Here is a 19643-nt window from a genome sequence, read left to right on the forward strand (position 1 = left end):
GTTTTTTCTTTATCCGTAAGCATTCTTTTTAATACTAACAAGAAATAACAAATAACGATTAAGAATGATGATAAAGAAGTTAAGTCTGTGCCACAAACTCTAATTTTCTAATCCCTAAATAATTATACTTGATAAGCTGTGTATGGACGCTACTGCTGGTCTTGATGCCCTGTTCAATAAAGGAATTGCACATCCCGACCTTGCAACTAGGACATGCATTCTTACTAGGTTAGTTTATTTACAGCATGCAGCATCCTGACCTTGCAACTAGGACATGCATTATTACTAGGTTAGTTTATATACAACATGCAACATCCTGACCTTGCAACTAGAACATGCATTATTACTAGGTTAGTTTATATACAACATGCAGCATCCTGACCTTGCAACTAGAATATGCATTCTTACTAGGTTAGTTTATAAACAGCATGCAGCATCCTGACCTTGCAACTAGGACATGCATTCTTACTAGGTTAGTTTATAAACAGCATGCAGCATCCTGACCTTGCAACTAGGACATGCATTATTACTAGGTTAGTTTATATACAGCATGCAGCATCCTGACCTTGCAACTAGGACATGCATTCTTACTAGGTTAGTTTATAAACAGCATGCAGCATCCTGACCTTGCAACTAGGACAAGCATTCTTACTAGGTTAGTTAATATAAAGCATGCAGCATCCTGACCTTGCAACTAGGACATGCATTATTACTATGTGTGTTAATATAAAGCATGCAGCATCCTGACCTTGCAACTAGAACATGCATTATTACTATTTGAGTTTATATACAGCATACAGCATCCTGATCTTGCAACTAGGACATGCATTCTCACTAGATTAGTTCATATACAGCATGCAGCATCCTGATCTTGCAACTAGGACATGCATTCTTACTAGGTTAGTTAATATACAGCATGCAGCATTCTGAAGTTGCAACCAGAACATGTATTATTAATAGGTGTGTTTATAAACAGCATGCAGCATTCCAATTTAGCATCTAGCATCCTGCGACATTAAACAGATTACAGCTTGACATTAGGTGAAATTTTAAGATTTGATTTTTACGTTCAAAACTTTTACCTAGTAGTCACATGGTTGTAAACGATTTAATATTTAGAGATTTAACCTTGAAGCTCTGTGCCATTGCGAGATTTGACCTTAAAGTTTTGTGACATTACGAGATTTGACCTCATGAAGCTGTATGACAGTGACATTCAAAGATTTGACCTTGAAGCTTTATGACATTTAGAGATTTGACCTTGAAGCTTTGTGCCATTTAGAGATTTAATCTTGAAGCTCTGTGCCATTTAGCGATTTAACCTCGAAGCTCTGTGCCATTTAGAGATTTAACCTCGAAGTTCTGTGCCATTTAGAGATTTTACCTTGAAGCTCTGTGCCATTTAGAGATTTTACCTTAAAGTTCTGTGCCATTTAGAGATTTAACCTTGAAGCTCTGTGCCATTTAGAGATTTAACCTTGAAGCTCTGTGCCATTTAGAGATTTTACCTTGAAGCTCTGTGCCATTTAGAGATTTTACCTTGAAGCTCTGTGCCATTTAGAGATTTGACCTTGAAGCTCTGTGCCATTTAGAGATTTTACCTTGAAGCTCTGTGCCAAGAAGCTCTGTGCCATTTAGAGATTTAACCTTGAAGCTCTGTGCCATTTAGAGATTTAACCTCGAAGCTCTGTGCCATTTATAGATTTAACCTTGAAGCTCTGTGCCATTTAGAGATTTAACCTCGAAGCTCTGTGCCATTTAGAGATTTGACCTTAAAGTTCTGTGCCATTTAGAGATTTACCTTGAAGCTCTGTGCTATTTAGAGATTTAACCTCGAAGCTCTGTCCATTTAGAGATTTAACCTTGAAGCTCTGTGCCATTTAGAGATTTAACCTTGAAGCTCTGTGCCATTTAGAGATTTTACCTTAAAGTTCTGTGCCATTTAGAGATTTTACCTTGAAGCTCTGTGCCATTTAGAGATTTAACCTCGAAGCTCTGTGCCATTTAGAGATTTAACCTTGAAGCTCTGTGCCATTTAGAGATTTAACCTTGAAGCTCTGTGCTATTTAGAGATTTAACCTTGAAGCTCTGTGCCATTTAGAGATTTAACCTTGAAGCTCTGTGACATTACGAGATTTTACCTCGAAGCTCTGTGCCATTTAGAGATTTTACCTTAAAGTTTTGTGACATTACGAGATTTGACCTCATGAAGCTGTGTGACAATGACATTCAAAGATTTGACCTTGAAGCTTTGTGACATTTAGAGATTTGACCTTGAAATTGTGTGACTATGGTCTAGGAAGATCTTTATATCCACAAGACTACTGGCCGATATATACAGGTGATGCATGATATAGCAGTAAATAATTAGAATTTAATGTTACGTACACCCCTGTCCCTTCATTAATAGCTTTACTTTAATTTCAACAAATGGAAAAAGCTCATTTATTTAGGAATAAATATATATGTTGATTTTTACCATTTGAGCCAGGTACTCAAAATGTATTTTATACCACGTTTTTATGTGAGGCTTACTAGACAGACAATTTAATTTCATATTTTTGCTTTTTTTCTTAAAATATATTCTAAATTTATGATAGACAGTGTGCCTGTACGATGGTGTTCGTCTTCGCAAATACAGAAACAGGAAAACAGGTTAAATTTTTGTGCGCAGATCAATAAACATAAATGGGCGAACAGAGCAAACATATGAACGCAAACAGAAGAATAGGTAAAATATATGAACACAAACAGAGGAATAGGTTAAAAATATAAGAACAAAAATAAAAGAATAGATCAAAATATATGAACGCAAACAGAAGAATATATTCCAAATCGTATGTAAATAAAATATATCTTTATCATACATAATATATATAACTTCACATTATTATTATACAAAAGAAGTGTAAAATACAAGGCTTTTATGGCGCTTCGCGCCTATCTTCTATTTCAACTTTTAATTGTGGCTTTATCTATGAGCATCTTCTCTTTGTACAGCATAAAACAAAAAAAAAAAAGTTTGCGGATTTCATAATATTGTTTCGCGCATTTTCTAAATTTTACAAAAATAAAAAACTTTTAAACACAAATTTTTAAAATTTTGATCATTCATAAACCTTCCCTGGGGTCACGTGAGGTCCCCCACAAAATTTGGGCCCGATCGGTTCAGCCGTTTTGACGTTTATTGGATACAAACAAACAGACAGACACCCAGACAAGCTAAATTTATATATAGAATACGTGATGTTTCATGCATTGCAGCAATCTTTAGAAGTATATCTTTGGTCAACTCTATATATATTTTATATATTATGTATATATAATTATCGTATATATATTTTATATATTATGCATATATATTTATCGTATATGAATAATACACTCTTCAAAAAAGTAGAACAGATAAAATATAAAAACAGAAAATACGTTAAAATGGAACCAATTAGAAAGATATAAAAGTAAACAAATGTAAAGAGAGAAAAATTAAAGTAAAAGTAATTGAGTTCTTGCCACAAAATCAAATTGATGTTGCAAACCTTTGATATTTCAAACTTAGACTATTTGATCGAACATAATAAAACACAGTTTAAAAAAACTTAAGTCTACGATATCGAGTTAAAAGATATAATAAAAGGGATAAGAAAATCAGAGTTTGTGGCAAAAACTCAATTCCTTGTCACGCATTTCCGATTGACCTCAACTGTATGTGTTTTCAGAATGGTTCCTGTGTACACCAAACCAACCAGTAGCGATAATATCTGGGCTTTAGGTAAACAAACAAACAAACAAACAAACAAACAAACACCCAAACAAACAAACACCCAAACAAACAAACAAATTGTTCTGCTTCATAGTGTAATGAATTCTGCAGAAGCTGTATCTATCTACCCTACAGTGTTATCATATTTTGTATTATAATTCTTTCTTTTAATTTTGTTACCTGGACGGTCAGACCGGCCCGTATAATCATGTTTATAAATAAATTAGTTGAATGCCATCTGTTGTTAAGTATAGACGGAATCAGACTGGGTAGTCTGATTATTAGAGTTTGAGGCATTTAGCCAAACATCAGTCGGGACTGTCTGATAGTTAGAGTTTGAGGCAGTTGAGCCATAAAGCAGTCGGGATTGACTGATAGTTAGAGTTTGAGACAATTTAGCCATAAAGTGTAAGCTAGGAGAGACGGGCTAGATCGTTACAATAGAATTAAATCGCGTCATTTCAGCAAATTTCACGTTAGACTGAAATCTGTTATGTTCTCAATCTTATAACTCTCTTCTATTGAATATCCATCTATTGAGTTTCTAGTAAGTAACCCAAACAAATTTGTTCTTCTCATGCTTTGTGTGTAAAACTGAAGAATCTACGAGGTCAGAAAGTCGCGCCAGTAATGTCGCAAAAAGAAAATGTGTTTTTTCAAGAAACTCTGAATATCTGATATCCTATATTTTTCAACCCAATGTTGTAGATCTTAGGTATTTCAAACTGTGAATCAAATAATATATGTCTGAAGTAACAAAGCTTTACACTACCAGGTTGCAAAGATATAAGAGTTCAAAAATATTTGAGTTTGTGGCAAAGGCTCAATTAATTTGACCTTCTCTTTCTACTTAGTAAAGTGTGAAGCAAACTTAATTTTTTCTATGTTTTCGTTTAAATCAACAAGAGATGTAATTTTATAGTTTGCGTTTCATTGCTCGATCTGAAGAAGATTTTTTCCCCGTTTTTCATTTCTCAATTGGTAACTATTAAAACAATAATAGTTGTCATTGAAAGGTAAGACTAGTTTAGAATTGTGTCTTTTATTTGGGTTTCTCCATGCACTCCTGTTTGCCGGGTCCATTAGCGCCTGAACCAATCAGGGTTCAGTTATGTGTTTATTGACTATTCTGAACCAATAGGAATAGTATGGCTGTAACATATATCTTTCTATCTATCTCATTATTATCCAATAAGAGTTATGAATCCTTCAATCGGCGCTATCCGTAAATAGAAATATTTACTGAAACTATTGCAAAATTTAACGCTTTAGTACCGGTCCATACAAACTTTATAGATGTTATCAATTAATGTGTTTAGGAGTCCTTATCTGGGAAATATTATGTTGGGGAGAAGAACCATACAAACACCTCACCAACAAGTAAATGTCGTCTTTTATTTTTATTCGTTAAGTAAAAACGAAGATTTATAAAATAAAAATATTTGGAAAAATCTTTAGGCAAGGAAATAGGTCGTCGGCACAAAATATGATTTTCTAATCTTAGTATCTTTGCAACCCAATTGATAACCCTTAGATATTTCAAACTTTGAATTCTGTTAGATCAAATAATATCAATTTTAAATATCAAAGGTTTACACTGTAAGTTTGCAAAGACATAGCATTTAAAAAATTTGAGAATTCATTAATTGAAAAAATCAATAATTAAAATAACAAAAACTTTCGAAAAGGAAATGATTTTTCGCCACAAACTCAAATTTTGTTGTCCATATATCTTGGCAAATTCTTGATATTTTAAACCTTAATGACAAATAAAGTCTTCAAGAGAACATGGTAATAAGTTTAAGAATTGTTATTTATAGTTTCTTTGAAAATATTTAGAATTTCGCGAAATTCATTAGAAACCCTTTCACATAGATTCAGCCTGCAAAAAGTCTCATCAATTTTGAAGATGGATATTGGATATGTACTCGGATGAACTCGCAAATGTACTTTTCCAACTCATATTATAATTGAAAACAGAAAATTAATCTCAATTAAAATCTTCTAGGGACGTTGTTTCCCGTCTTGAGAATGATGTTGATATGAGGCCTTATTTTAAGGTAAATACTTGATTTCTATAAAAATAAATTTCTAAGTCTCCGCGCTGAAACAGATCGAAGATCAAAGAACTTAAAGAAACGCACATCTATACAGAAGTATGAACGTGATTGAGATTTTCATTAAAAGGTATTTTATAGATATAATTAAAAAGTCTTTTAATCAATCGTCCCACCACCCATCGTGTATTACTAAATTAAGTACAAATAAAAAAGTAAGTTAAGTGATGGGTTTATTTAGATCATCTACACACGGCATGCATATTGCTAAAACACTTAATAACATATTCCTATTCCTGGGACTTCCAAGTTGTGTTCGGTCTGATAAATATTACCAAAAGTTAGTTCAGATGTTTCGATTTAGTATCTTTTAGTAAAATATTGCCAAAATTCTGGAATTTTTGATATTTCTTTTATGTTGACACCAGAGAAATGAACCAATAATTCACGACGTCACACGTGTCAAATGTAACAAGGAAGACGACAGCTCACCTACATTCGTATAAGCCGAATATATGTATATATAGCTATTTTTAATTAATTTAATATTAAAGCAATTTTTTGCATTTTTATATATTTCTAATGTGTTCCCAAATTTAGTCAAATAAGACTCTTCAGAAAAAAAGAAATGCCCTTTGAAGACGACATTTCAGTAGAAAACTACCTTTTCTTATTGCCTGCAGTTTCCCCGGAGCTGGGGGCTTATAACCTCGGAAAAAAACTCTCCAAAGAGCATCTCCAAATATGTCAAAACATTTCTGTAATATGTTTTAACATTATAACCAAAATAAAATGTTAGAGTGGTATGTACAACATCAGTTTCAACCCATTTATTTAGTCAAAAAGACATTTAATAAAAAATTGTAAAAACAGAAAATAAAGAACTCATAAAATTGTTACTGCTATTAGGGCTGAGTTTTGTTCTTCCTGCTTTCCTGAAACTACAGTACACTGTTTAAGGAAACAGTTAATTATGTGGGCTCCTGTGTGTCTTTCTTTTTTCTGCTAAATGTTTATTGTCTAATCCTGTACACAGAGCCCATATCGTCTTATCCATACTTTTTACTAACATATGACGTCTCCGAGTTCCGACTGTGACTGTACATTATAAATACACAACCTGAAGCATTGTAAAATTAGATTATGTGCTGTCATATAGATTTCTAGCAGTCAAACACTATAAAGTACGGAGAAATACGCGTCTTCAATACAGCCGTTAAAATGGGATGATTCGGGCTCTGGGATATAGAATATTTTCTTAATACCGCTTGATTTAGTTACGAATGATAGATGAGAATAATATGAGAGCACGCTGTATACTCACACTTGTACACAATAGCCTTAATCCGTTAACCAGGTAAATAAACATGATGAAATATAAACTTTATACGAATGCATCAGGTTGTAATATCTAAACGATTAATTTTAAATTTAATCTAATTATTTACGATCTGAGTGGAATAATACAACTTCATGAGTTTGTTTGGGTCCTGTACGTCCTTAGCTTTGAGTCGTTTTACATCCTTTTCTCTTAATTATATGCACAACAGATAATAAAACTATTAGCGATTAATATTGAATTATATTCGATATCAGCCTATACCACTGAATTTTCGCGAACACTCCCTTTAAAATAGAGATTCACTTGAGATACAAACATTGCTTCCTGTCCCTACAAAGGTTTATATATTTTAGAAGTTCTCCCAAATCCATTCTTTCAAACTTGGATAATATTGGGAAGGCAGGAGATCTTCAACTTCTGCAGGTTGGATTTTAAACCTTGGATTAAACCTTGGATTTTAAACCTTGGATTACACCTTGTATTAAACCTTGGATTAAATCTTGGATTAAACCTTGGATTAAGCCTTGGATTAAACCTTGGATTAAATCTAGGATTAAACCTTGGATTAAACCTTGGATTAAACCTTGGATTAAACCTTGGGTTAAATCTTGGATTAAACCTTGGGTTAAATCTTGGATTAAACCTTGGATTAAACCTTGGATTACACCTTGGATTACACCTTGGCTTAAACCTTGAATTAAACCTTGGCTTAGTATTAAACGGTTAAATAGGGACCAAGAGTTTGAAATTGCTAAGGTAAAGAGGAGTTTAACTAGATCTACCTAGTTGAACTAGGAGTTTAACTAGATCTACCTAGTTGAACTAGGAGTTTAACTAGGTCTACCTAGTTGAACTAGGAGTTTAACTAGATCTACCTAGTTGAACTAGGAGTTTAACTAGATCTACCTAGTTGAACTAGGAGTTTAACTAGATCTATAGTTGAACTAGGAGTTTAACTATATCTACCTAGTTATACAAGGAGTTTATCTAGATCTGCCTAGTTGAACTAGGAGTTTAACTAGATCTACCTAGATGAACTAGGAGTTTAACTAGATCTACCTAGATGAACTAGGAGTTTAACTAGATTTACTTAGTTGAACTAGGAGTTTAACTAGATTTACCTAGTTGAACTAGGAGTTTAACTAGATCTACTTAGTTGAACTAGGAGTTTAACTAGATCTACCTAGTTAAACTAGGAGTTTAACTAGATCTACCTAGTTGAACTAGGAGTTTAACTAGATCTACATAGTTGAACTAGGAGTTTAACTAGGTCTACCTAGTTGAACTAGGAGTTTAACTAGGTCTACCTAGTTGAACTAGGAGTTTAACTAGATCTACCTAGTTGAACTAGGAGTTTAACTAGGTCTACCTAGTTGAACTAGGAGTTTAACTAGATCTATAGTTGAACTAGGAGTTTAACTATATCTACCTAGTTATACAAGGAGTTTATCTAGATCTGCCTAGTTGAACTAGGAGTTTAACTAGATCTACCTAGTTATACAAGGAGTTTATCTAGATCTACCTAGTTGAACTAGGAGTTTAACTAGATCTACCTAGTTGAACTAGGAGTTTACCTAGTTGAACTAATACTTCAGGGCCGCTTCTTCATTAAAGTATCATCCTTTATGGGTACCTCAGCACGTAATATAAATAATGAATAAATAATAATCGTTAATAATAAAAGTTAAAAGTAATTTTGATAGATTTGTAAGCTGAGATGCCAGTTACTGAAATTATTCAAAATGTTTTTTTAACATTGGAATTTAATTATTTAATAATTTATGATAATATTTAGTAATTTGATATTTTCAAGCTGTTAATTCAAAAATACCTCTAATATTTTAATTTAATACTTTTTTTTCAAGGTTTTAAGATCTTTAATAGTTTTTTTTCATGTTTACTGTAAACTCCTAAATTTTAGATACTTCTGTTTTCATGTTTCCAATGAACTCCTGGATTAATAAAAATATTTAATACTTCTATTATCAGGTTCACAATGAACTCCTTGATTAAAGATATTTAATACTTCTGTTTTCATGTTTACAATGAACTCCTGGATCAGAGATCTTATATTTTTAGGTTTACAATAAACTCCTGGATTAAAGATATTTATTACTTCTGTTTTCAGGTTTACAATGAGCTCCTGGATTAAAGATATTTAATACTTCTGTTTTCATAATTACAATGAACTCCATGGATTAAAGATATTTAATACTTCTGTTTTCATAATTACAATGAACTCTTTGATTAAAGATATTTAATACTTCTGTTTTCAGGTTTACAATGAACTAATGGATTAAAGATATTTAATACTTCTGTTTTCATAATTACAATGAACTCCATGGATTAAAGATATTTAATACTTCTGTTTTCAGGTTTACAATGAACTCCTGGATTAAAGATATTTAATACTTCTGTTTTCATAATTACAATGAACTCCTGGATTAAAGATATTTAATACTTCAGTTTTCATAATTACAATGAACTCCATGGATTAAAGATATTTAATACTTCTGTTTTCAGGTTTACAATGAACTCCATGGATTAAAGATATTTTATACTTCTGTTTTCAGGTTTACAATGAACTCCATGGATAAAAGATATTTATTACTTCTGTTTTCATAATTACAATGAACTCCATGGATTAAAGATATTTTATACTTCTGTTTTCAGGTTTACAATGAACTCCATGGATAAAAGATATGTATTACTTCTGTTTTTAGGTTTACAATGAACTCCTAGATGAAAGCAGAATAATCTTGTACGATGATTAAAAATCACAAAGAGCTTCAATGACAAATTATATTTATTTAAATAATAATTTTTTATTGAATATATTTTTTTTAGTTATGCTGTCGTGTTATTTTTTTAGCAGTGTTATAAAGTTTTTAGACAGAAATTTTCTCTTTATCGAGAAGGTTCCAGTTTTTTTAGGTTTCATTTTAATATCATCTAAACGGGCGAAAATCCGGGAACCAATCAACTGTATAGCACATTAGCTATAATGTAAAGCAAATTTAACTTTTAAGCACGTACGATGATTACTTTAAAGCACGTCCATAATAAAATTCACCATTAAGTTAGGAAGAATGATAAAGTAAACTATAGTTTCATAAAATATTTAGAGTTTTATTTCAATTATGAATTTACCATGATTCTTATTAAAGAAATTAAACCCACATTTAAATCATTCCATATATACTTTATATGAATGGGTAGATTTAAAAAGAATTACAAACCAGTCTCAGAGAGCGTAAAATCATAAAATGTAAAAGAAGTAATCTTTATTTTTTTTACAATAATTGCAGAGCATACTTTGTATTTTTTTAATGTTATTGAATATTTAAATAGATAAGGTTTGTATAACTTAATTTAATATAAATGTTTCTGGGAAAAATCTTTTTATTTTCATTATTTGTCACTTTTCTCCTTTAAATTAACCGAACGGAGGGGGTATAGCCCCCCCCCTCCCCCCTTTTGTATTTCTATTGTTATTTAGAGTAGTTCATGACGGTAATATTTCATACGGTATCATTAATTAGGTCTTTGGTCGATTTATATATGGCATCTACCCCCCCCCCTCGAGATTTCTAGTGTTTAGACAAATAAGTTTAGAAATTTCTATGGTTCTATCGAAAGCTATCTAATTTTTGTTTATTGTTGAAAAATAGAAAATAATTTTGAATACTTTTGTGGAAATTCCTTGTAAAGTGTAAACCCTATTCACTACTCAGCCCTCCTTGCTTCACTACACAAATTTTAATAAATCTGTTAAAGATAGAATTGGGAAGCACAATATTTTAAGCCACCATATGGTTCCCTGCAGCATGATAATAGTGCTTGTATTGGCATGCGTCTTAAATTACTAATTTATTTAAAGAAGTTTAAATTTCAAAATTTTATACTCATTATTTTTAAAGGGACTATTAGCGTAATTTTAAGCGACCCTCCATGCAAAGGTTTACAACGGTACCCTTGAAACATTTACTTAATCTTTAATAAAGTATTTAATTCATACTTTAACAGACAATTAAAGATTTTAACTGTGACGTTGTAANACATGTCCAAGGAAGGCACTCTTGTGGAAGAAGGGAAGAGCATCTGTAAAAAAAACATAACATTTATTTATAAATTCAGATCAATGAAACCGTTAGTACAGTGATAAACTTTCGTATTAGTAAATCCGAAGTGATCTATCTGAAAAAGAAAATATTTTGAAAATTAGTCCAGGGTAAACACTCTAGGAGCTACTTTTATTTTAGCAAAGGTTCAAAATACATAAGTGTAAATTTTATTTGAAACAGTTTGTAAGGATAGAATACATTATGTAAAAAAGTTTAAAATTTACATTTACACATAATATAATGATTATTCAGCTACAGAACAGTCTGATTTTATAGTTTCTTGAGCCATGCAATTTTAAAATTAAGCAATCAAGGTTCATTCTTCTGAGTTTGGTGGGTTTAGAATGATTATTATGAAGTCAGAATAAAATCAGGAAAAGCAGGAACCGGAAAGTGACGTCCTCATTTTTTCTTTTAGTTGTAAAATGTAAAATGTAACTAGGGATATTGTAAAATGTAAAATGTAGTTGTAAAATGTAACTAGGGATATTGTAAAATGTAAAATGTAGTTGTAAAATTTAACTAGGGATGTTGTAAAATGTAAAATGTAACTAGGGATGTTGTAAAATGTAAAATGTAACTAGGGATGTTGTAAAATGTAAAATGTAACTAGGGATGTTGTAAAATGTAATATGTAGTTGTAAAATGCAATTAGGGATGTTGTAAAAAGTAAAATGTAGTTGTAAAAGGTAACTAGGAATGTTGTAAAATGTAAAAAAAAAGTTGAAATGTAACTAGGGATGTTGTAAAAAGTAAAATATAGTTGTAAAAGGTAACTAGGAATGTTGTAAAATGTAAAAAAGTTGAAAATGTAACTAGGGATGTTGTAAAATGTAAAATGTAGTTGTAAAATGTAACTAGGGATGTTGTAAAATGTAGATGTAAAATGTAACTAGGGATGTTGTAAAATGTAAAATGTAGTTGTAAATTTAACTAGGGATGTTGTAAAATGTAGAAGTAAAATGTAACTAGTGATGTTGTAAAATTTAAAATGTAGTCCAGTACACACGTTAAAGATGAATTAGTTGCAAATTACTAATCTTACAGATTAGTTGAAATTAGTAATAAATAAGAGAAAAATAGATAAAAGTTGAAGAAATTAATATATTCAGCTGTATTGAAGGTTAAAGCAAATTCAGAAAGTTAGGTTTAGTTGATCAGCTTGTATACAGGAGATAATCAGTTGATCAGCTTGTATACAGGAGATAATCAGTTGATCAGCTTGTATACATGAGATAATCAGTCGATCAGCTTGTATACAGGAGATAATCAGTTGATCAGCTTGTAAACAGGAGATAATCAGTTGTTCAGCTTGTATACAGGAGATAATCAGTCAATCAGCTTGTATACAGGAGATAATCAGTTGATCAGCTCCAAGCAGATTACAATCAACTTATCAGCTGTAGGTAGTTAGCCGGAATATATCAGTTAATTAGCTGGATTAAATCAGCTGATAAGCTGGAATAAATCAGCTGATTTGCTGAGAATAATTCAGCTGATTTGCTGAGAATAAATTAGCTGATAAGCTGTAATAATTCAGCTGATTCACTAGGAATGAATAATCTGATTATTTATTTAGAATAAATTAACTAATTAGTTCGAAGTAAATCAGCTGGTTAGCTGGAAACGAATCAGCTGATTAGCTGGAATAAATCAGTTAATAAGCTGGAGTAAATTAGCTGATTAGCTGGAAGTGAATTAGTTGCAAGTTAGAGGCCCAACTTCTCTAGCCTCGAAGTCCCTGAGTATAACTGGAGAACTTGAGACTGTCTCATTCAAATCCTTTAGAAAATAAACAAATAAAAAAATGTTTTTTTCAAGTGAACAAATTTTAGTTTTTTACCTTTGGCCAGCAGAGAATAGGTTTGCAGGAGGAGGGTAGGTGGGAACAACTTCATTCCTCGGAGCACCGAGTCAAGGAGTTCATAGTTAAACCTTAGAATTAAATATTATTACAAGAGCTATCCCAGCAAACATATTCCTCGGAGCACCGAGTCAAGGAGTTCATAGTTAAACCTTAGAATTAAATATTATTACAAGCGCTATCCCAGCAAACATCTTCCTCGGAGCACCGAGTCAAGGAGTTCATAGTTAAACCTTTGTATTGAAGGAGATAGTATTTAGTATTCTCTAATCCTTGGCTTACCTAATCCAGTGAGTTGTATTGAAGGTAATAGTTTATAATTCTCTAATCCTTGGCTTACCAAATCCAGTGAGTTGTATTGAAGGTAATAGTTTATAATTCTCTAATCCTAGGCTTACCTAATCCAGTGAGTTGTATTAAAGGTAATAGTTTAGTATTCTCTAATCCTTGACTTACCTAATCCAGTGAGTTGTATTGAGGGTAATAGTTTAGTGTTCTCTAATCCTTGGCTTACCTAATCCAGTGAGTTGTATTGAAGAGGATAGCTTGGTATTCTCTGCAGTGATGATGTTTAATGCTGTGCTACCGCAACCAGCACTGCGAGGCAAAAAGTTCCGAAGAAAAGATGGAGTCAGAGATCCACCTTAAAAAGGCAAAATATGTATTTAAAAACAGATTTATAGCGACTCCTAATCATAATATTCATGTAAAAAACAGTTTATGTAATATCATACGACCCTCCATTTTAAGAGCTGTAGAGGAGCAACTTACACCAGTTTAAAGGGTACCATGTGTAACTCTTTAAATGAAGGAGCAATTGTAATCGCATCGGAAATCCTTTTCAGCAATACTTTTCTTTTTAAGTGTAAAATAAAAGGATGAGCCTGTGACAACGATCTTAAACTTTAAAACAAATTTATTAGTCAGCTTTCTGCATTAATTTCTGCATTAATTTCTGATCAATTTAAAATTTTATTTAAGATGTATAATCAGCAAAGAAATAGAATTCACCAAAATTCGCAAAGCTGCCCCTGAAGTTTAATATGAACAGCTTTATGTACCTGTTGCACATGTCCAAGGAAGGCACTCTTGTGGAAGAAGGGAAGAGCATCTGTAAAAAAAAACATAACATTTATTTATAAATTCAGATCAATGAAACCGTTATTCAAGTTAAGCTGCAATGAAAAAGAAGTTTAACGGCTTATCTTGTTTTGTCACTTGATTAAAATAATAGTTTTTTTATTTTGTAATTTGTCTACGATGATAAATAATAAATGTATGTTGTATTGTTCAGAATTTCAAAAATCTTGAAAAGATAAATGAGCTAACCTAAAGAATGAAAGAGACCCACAGTCTCCATGCAGAGAGGTCATAGGGTCGTAACATTTCCCACAGGCAAGGTCCAGACATACAGGAGCAAAATGGCAGTTGGAGGTTGGACCTCTGAATACAAAAATTACAAATTAAACTTGAAAACTTGCATCCAAGGATTTATAATAATAATAAAAATAATGTATTACGCCATTTAAATTTAACAAGATTTTTTTTTCTATTTTTACTCAGGTCATGGGCTAAAAGATAAATTTATAAATAAAAAAATTGAAAAAAGTATAAAGGAATTGAGTTTTTCCCACAAACTCTGATATTTTAATACCTTTATCATTGCAACCCAATGTTGTAGACCTTAGATATTTCAAATTATAAACTCTGTTATATCAAGTAATCTTAGTTTGAAATATCTAAGGTTTACACCGCCAGGTTGCAAAGATAAAGGGACTGGAATATTCAAGTTTGTGGCAAAGACTCAACTCCTTTGGTTTTTAAATGAACCTAATGCAGAGTATTATTAACTTATTATTTAATTCATTTCCGGATTGGATTTGAAAAAAAACGAGAAATATGTGAAAATGAGGTGGTTTTTAGATTTACAATGCGCAATACGCGGCGTTGATTTGACAGCCATCTTGAATTATACCTGACAGAAATAACAGGCTTGCTAAACTCCAGGCCTACAGTGACCGCCATAGCCAGGATTCTAACCGGTAACCAACCCTCAGCTTCAAGCATTCCATCTAACAAGTCCTGGAGTCGTTCTTTTCTACCTAAACATTCATAAATAACATTGTCTGGCTTCACAAACCCATAAAATTAAGTAAATTTTATGTTAAATGATAATCTTCCAGTTTTAAACTCACAAATATTTTTAATAAAGGGGTTTTAAACAGAACTGACATGTTGACTCACTTCTTCATATTTCAAATTCTACATTTATACATGTGTAAAGTATAAGTTCTTTAATGTTCTAGACCTTTAATATTTTAAACTATGAATTATATTAGATCAAAAAGTCTAAGTTCACAGCATCAGGTTGCAAAGATCAAGGGAAGGCAAATTAGAATTTGTGGCATAAACTTTATTTCTTTCAAGAAATAAGATGAATTGGTTTAAACTTTAATGAAGTACAGATGTCTTAGTACAATGAACACAAAAAGAACCAAATCTCTTCTCTGTTCAAATGTTCTTCTAAACGACAGAAATTTAAAACAAATATTTTAAATCAATAACAGGTTTCTTTAATACCAATTTGCCAATAAATCTTCTCAACTTGATGGATGTAAACCTTTGATATTTCAAAATTTACTTTATTTGGTCTTACAGAATTCATAGTTTGAAATATACAAGGGTTGCAAAGATATAGGGATTAGAAAATCTTAGTTTGTAGCAAAGAACTAAATTTCTTTGTTTTAATCATAAGTATTAATATGTCAGCAAAGTTAACCTTTTTTAGATAAAAAATATAAGAAAAATTTGCGTTTTTTGACAAAACTTTATAAACAAAAAAGCACTAATTTGAGACTAATCTATAAAAATTAAAAATTACCTAATCCAGCTCTTGCATCAGTAGAATCTGTTCCTCCAAATATATCTTTAAGAATATCCAGTCTACAGTTATAGATAAATAAGTCCGAATTCTCGATTATTATAAATAACTCTCAAAGGTGGTTTGTTCATATTTTGTGAAATAATTTTATCTTAGTTGGTTATTTTTTAAGAAAAATTTTCCTATTTATTGATCTAAAGCGTACATGTCTAGGCTTACGAGTACATTTTTGGTGTACAATTTCCCCATCCCCCAAACCTTACATAATTTGAATTTATTCCTGGTTGAATCTGTTATTTTAATTAATCTATGCCTTGAGTTTTCAGTGAACTGAACTACATTGCGTCCAGCCCCTTCTTCAACCAGAACAAGTAGGAGTAGGAGTACAGGCATCATACTATAGAGAATACAATTAGAGTATGATTTTATTTCAAGTTTTGGACCCGATTGGGCTATTTTTATCTCATATAGATGGGGCTTTTCAAAAAAATAAAATTTTTAGATCTGTAGTTTAATTAATAAAAACGTTATGGAATATTTTTAATTGACCAGTCCTCATAAATCATATGCAAAATTTGTTCACAGTTAAGAAGTTTGAGCTCTCTCTCTAGTGCAAGCCGTTTTTAAGTTATGCAGACAAAAGTAATAATACATTACTAAATTGGTTCACCATACTGATCCTCAACATTTAACAATTATTTTTCAAGTTTCCAGAATGGGCAAAATCACACACCACTGTCCATGCCGTCATATTTTTATTTTAAAGCATACATGAATATTGTATGCCCAGAACGGTTTAAAAGGCGTATTTGGCAGTATCTCAAATGGTTTTCCCGTCAAGAAGTACTTAACTTAGTTTTCAATGCATGGTCCATTTTCGTGGAAAGAACCAAAAGGACAACTCGTAATTTTGAATCAATAATTGGGGGAATATATAATATATATAACGTGGAATTTAGTAGAAAAATTAAGAAACTGCTTAAAATAGACAAAAACTTCTTTGACACACTGAATCTAACATATATCATTCCCATCATTCCCAATAGACATGCTTCAGGTGTGCAAGAGGTTCAAAAGAAATAAAAAGAGTTCAGTGGAACTGAGTGCTGTTGATATTTTCTTATAACACCCTGTATATTGAAACATCTGTAATTCAAATCAAAATAGTTGTTCACGAGCAGTCTCGTTTAAATGATGTTTATAATTATTTACGGAGAAAATTATATAGAATAATTGTTAAACCACAAATACTTAGTTATTTAACTGAGTTCTCTGTTACATTTCTTCCAGTTTCCAGTTGCATAATTTAGCCATTAATTCTACATGGTTTATGTAATTTTTTACAAATAATAATTAAATGCGTTTTTTACTCTTGAATTTGTACTGTCATTTACCCACTTTTAGTACCAGACCCCAATGTTACTTTTCCATATTTAGAGTTTCAACCGAAAATTTTTGAAAATCTGCAAGATGTGTTCAGTTTAATGACAACATAATTTTGTGTTAATATCGGGCAAAAAAAATGCGTTAAGAACAATGCAATACCAGAAAAAAATGTTTACCAAAAGCATTAAAAAACTTTAAAAAGATAAATTTTAGGAATAAATTCTAATATAAAATACTGGCCCTCATGTATAACGCACCCCTGACCCTTTAGTAAAAGTAAATTCAACTTAAAGTCTGACCGCGTCAACCTTGTTGCACCGGCTATTCCTATTCAATGTCTGCTTTATTTACCCAATGTCAGGGCGACACAGTACAAACTGGGACCGAAAAGGTTGACCCAGCTCGGAAATTCAAATGTACTACGGCTGCCCGTGGTATACATATTAAAAAAGCACTAATTTTTTCTTAATGTATGAGAGCTCAACTCCCTAACTCTTTTAAATAGCATTGTTTCTCTGTTCTAAAGTGACCAATACATAATTAAGTACAGTTTTAGAAACTAAAATCACACTGGAGCAAATTATATTTTGTCCACCTGGCGGACTTCAAAGGAACCGCCTCCGGGCTCCTATATCTGTCCTTGTTAATAAACCCGCCTCATGTGGTATAAATTTCCTAAACGATCTCAAATATTTCCCAAGTAACGAGACAAACAAACACACACACCAACACAGACACACACATGTGAATGGCACAATACACAACCATCTGGTGGCGTAGGTATCCCTAGTATTCAGTTTAAGTTTATACTTCAACCCTGGCGTTCATATCTCTATTCATAGTGTATACAAATCTCGAGTCACGAGAAATCTGCGTGAAATGCCGCGCTAGTTTAGTTTTTTATTAACTAGTGCGCCCAACTAGTGAATGCTGAAAAGGTGAATAGTTTACAAGGCAAGTGAATTAAAAAGAGAACGGTAAGATGACCCATAGACCTGAAGCTGCCTACCCTGGTGTTATTCCATACCAAGTTGACCAGCACAATGATGATCAAGATCAGGTAAATTCAGATTAAAAAGTTCGAAACCACACTTTTAAATAGATCATTGATTTTTGGCGTTTTTTTTGCCAGATATCTATCTTCATCTAGTGAAGTACACCTGATACAGAAAATAGTTAACACAAATTTTCTTTTTCTGTAAGGGTTTCCTGTAAAAAGTTGTCATGATAAAAGTCAACCATTCTTTACGCGGCTTCTTTTCTTGAATACATTATTGCATACTAGTATTATAATTTAAAGAATCAAAAACAAAACTGTTTCATCTTGAGATTTCCAAAACGTGAACTACTGATATTTTGATAAATGTTTCAAATAAAAACTAACTTTTACAAGTGCATAAGCTATTTATCAACATCCTTGAAATAACTCTTATGTTAATCAATTATTATAACCCAAAGAATATTTTTTAGTCGTATTTATTTTTTTCACTTTAAACCCATGTACTTGCTAATCATTCAAATGTTTATCTTTAATGCTTCCCCAGGTACCACGCCTACTTGGTCTTGAGCAACGCCCACTGAGTGCTGGACCGCCTAGCTCAAGTACAGTTCTAGGATACAGGTGAGATCTGGGTTTTCTGATAGGATATGTTGCCATTTTTTAATGGGATACAATCATAAAGGTCATCATTTTCTGGCGTTATAAAGGTCGCCATTTGATTGGATTAAGGTTTTCTAGTTAGATTTAGGTTGACATTTTTCTAATGGAATGAAAGTCACTTTTTTTCATTTGGAATAGGTCGTATTTTTCCTGGTGGCAACATTTTTTGATGGGACAAACATCACAAAATATTTTTCTGGTTTAATAATTTCACCATTTATCAAGAATATCGACACATCTTATTCAAGATTTTGGGCTAATCTGCTGGGAACCATTATGTAAGGTATTTTCATTTCGTTAAAAAATCGTTCATGACAAAAAAGATTTGAAATTTATGAAAACGAACAGATGCTTTTTAACTTTATGTTCGGTTGTCTTTTAAAAACGAATGGCAACTTGATGAGTCTGTCCGTTCCTTGAATCAATCTAACCATTAACATGACCAACCCTTTATAGAACTTTATTTATATGTATAATTGTAATTCAATTTTACTTTTAGAACTGCAGAAACGTATACAGAGGAGGAGTTGAGGGAAAAATATTATTCCTACTGGCAAAAACAGAAG

General features: G+C 31.8%; 2 protein-coding genes and 2 long non-coding RNA genes across 6 annotated transcripts; 2 read left to right on the forward strand and 2 right to left on the reverse strand.

The window, feature by feature from the left end:
• The first annotated feature begins 106 nt into the window (after positions 1–106).
• LOC111697701 (BDNF/NT-3 growth factors receptor) lies at positions 107–10012 on the forward strand. 3 transcript variants are annotated; one of them, XM_023467909.1, is made up of 9 exons: positions 107–228; positions 2265–2341; positions 2601–2655; positions 3720–3772; positions 5083–5143; positions 5772–5823; positions 7098–7177; positions 7516–7585; positions 9538–9579. In XM_023467909.1, the coding sequence occupies exons 1-9, from the start codon at positions 143–145 to the stop codon at positions 9559–9561; spliced, it is 558 nt and encodes a 185-aa protein (XP_023323677.1). In that variant the 5' UTR covers positions 107–142; the 3' UTR covers positions 9562–9579. The 3 variants fall into 3 exon arrangements, with proteins under 3 accessions (XP_023323677.1, XP_023323595.1, XP_023323748.1); XM_023467827.1 differs by lacking the exon at positions 9538–9579 and adding an exon at positions 9886–10012 and having other exon boundaries at positions 108–228; XM_023467980.1 differs by lacking the exons at positions 107–228; positions 9538–9579 and adding exons at positions 536–594; positions 9886–10012.
• A 2150-nt stretch (positions 10013–12162) lies between these two features.
• Positions 12163–13182, reverse strand: LOC111698023 (uncharacterized). Its single transcript, XR_002764459.1, has 2 exons — positions 13130–13182; positions 12163–13068 (listed from the first exon to the last, which is right to left on the reverse strand). It is a non-coding gene; the product is annotated as an uncharacterized LOC111698023 (long non-coding RNA).
• A 62-nt stretch (positions 13183–13244) lies between these two features.
• Positions 13245–16447, reverse strand: LOC111698076 (uncharacterized). The gene is made up of 7 exons (XM_023468353.1): positions 16345–16447; positions 16032–16093; positions 15126–15252; positions 14480–14593; positions 14212–14261; positions 13665–13793; positions 13245–13383 (listed from the first exon to the last, which is right to left on the reverse strand). The coding sequence occupies exons 1-7, from the start codon at positions 16425–16427 to the stop codon at positions 13310–13312; spliced, it is 639 nt and encodes a 212-aa protein (XP_023324121.1). The 5' UTR covers positions 16428–16447; the 3' UTR covers positions 13245–13309.
• A 1465-nt stretch (positions 16448–17912) lies between these two features.
• Positions 17913–19643, forward strand: LOC111699856 (uncharacterized). The gene is made up of 3 exons (XR_002764845.1): positions 17913–18477; positions 18962–19038; positions 19577–19643. It is a non-coding gene; the product is annotated as an uncharacterized LOC111699856 (long non-coding RNA).

Source organism: Eurytemora carolleeae, unplaced genomic scaffold (genome assembly GCF_000591075.1).
Source record: "Eurytemora carolleeae unplaced genomic scaffold, Eaff_2.0 scaffold77, whole genome shotgun sequence".
NCBI lineage: Eukaryota > Metazoa > Arthropoda > Copepoda > Calanoida > Temoridae > Eurytemora > Eurytemora carolleeae.

Excerpts from the sequence above, each read along its gene's own strand:
- LOC111697701 (XM_023467827.1), top strand. The coding sequence starts at position 143 with ATGGACGCTACTGCTGGTCTTGATGCCCTGTTCAATAAAGGAATTGCA. Across the intron at positions 229-2,264 it reads AGGACATGCATTCTTACTAG|AGATTTGACCTTGAAATTGT; the intron begins GTTAGTTTATTT and ends TGTGACATTTAG. Across the intron at positions 7,586-9,885 it reads GAGATCTTCAACTTCTGCAG|GTTTACAATGAACTCCTAGA; the intron begins GTTGGATTTTAA and ends TTCTGTTTTTAG.
- LOC111698076 (XM_023468353.1), bottom strand. The coding sequence starts at position 16,427 with ATGATGCCTGTACTCCTACTCCTACTTGTTCTGGTTGAAGAAGGGGCT. Across the intron at positions 16,094-16,344 it reads CAGTTCACTGAAAACTCAAG|ACTGGATATTCTTAAAGATA; the intron begins GCATAGATTAAT and ends CTATAACTGTAG. Across the intron at positions 14,262-14,479 it reads GGGTCTCTTTCATTCTTTAG|ATGCTCTTCCCTTCTTCCAC; the intron begins GTTAGCTCATTT and ends TTTTTTTTACAG.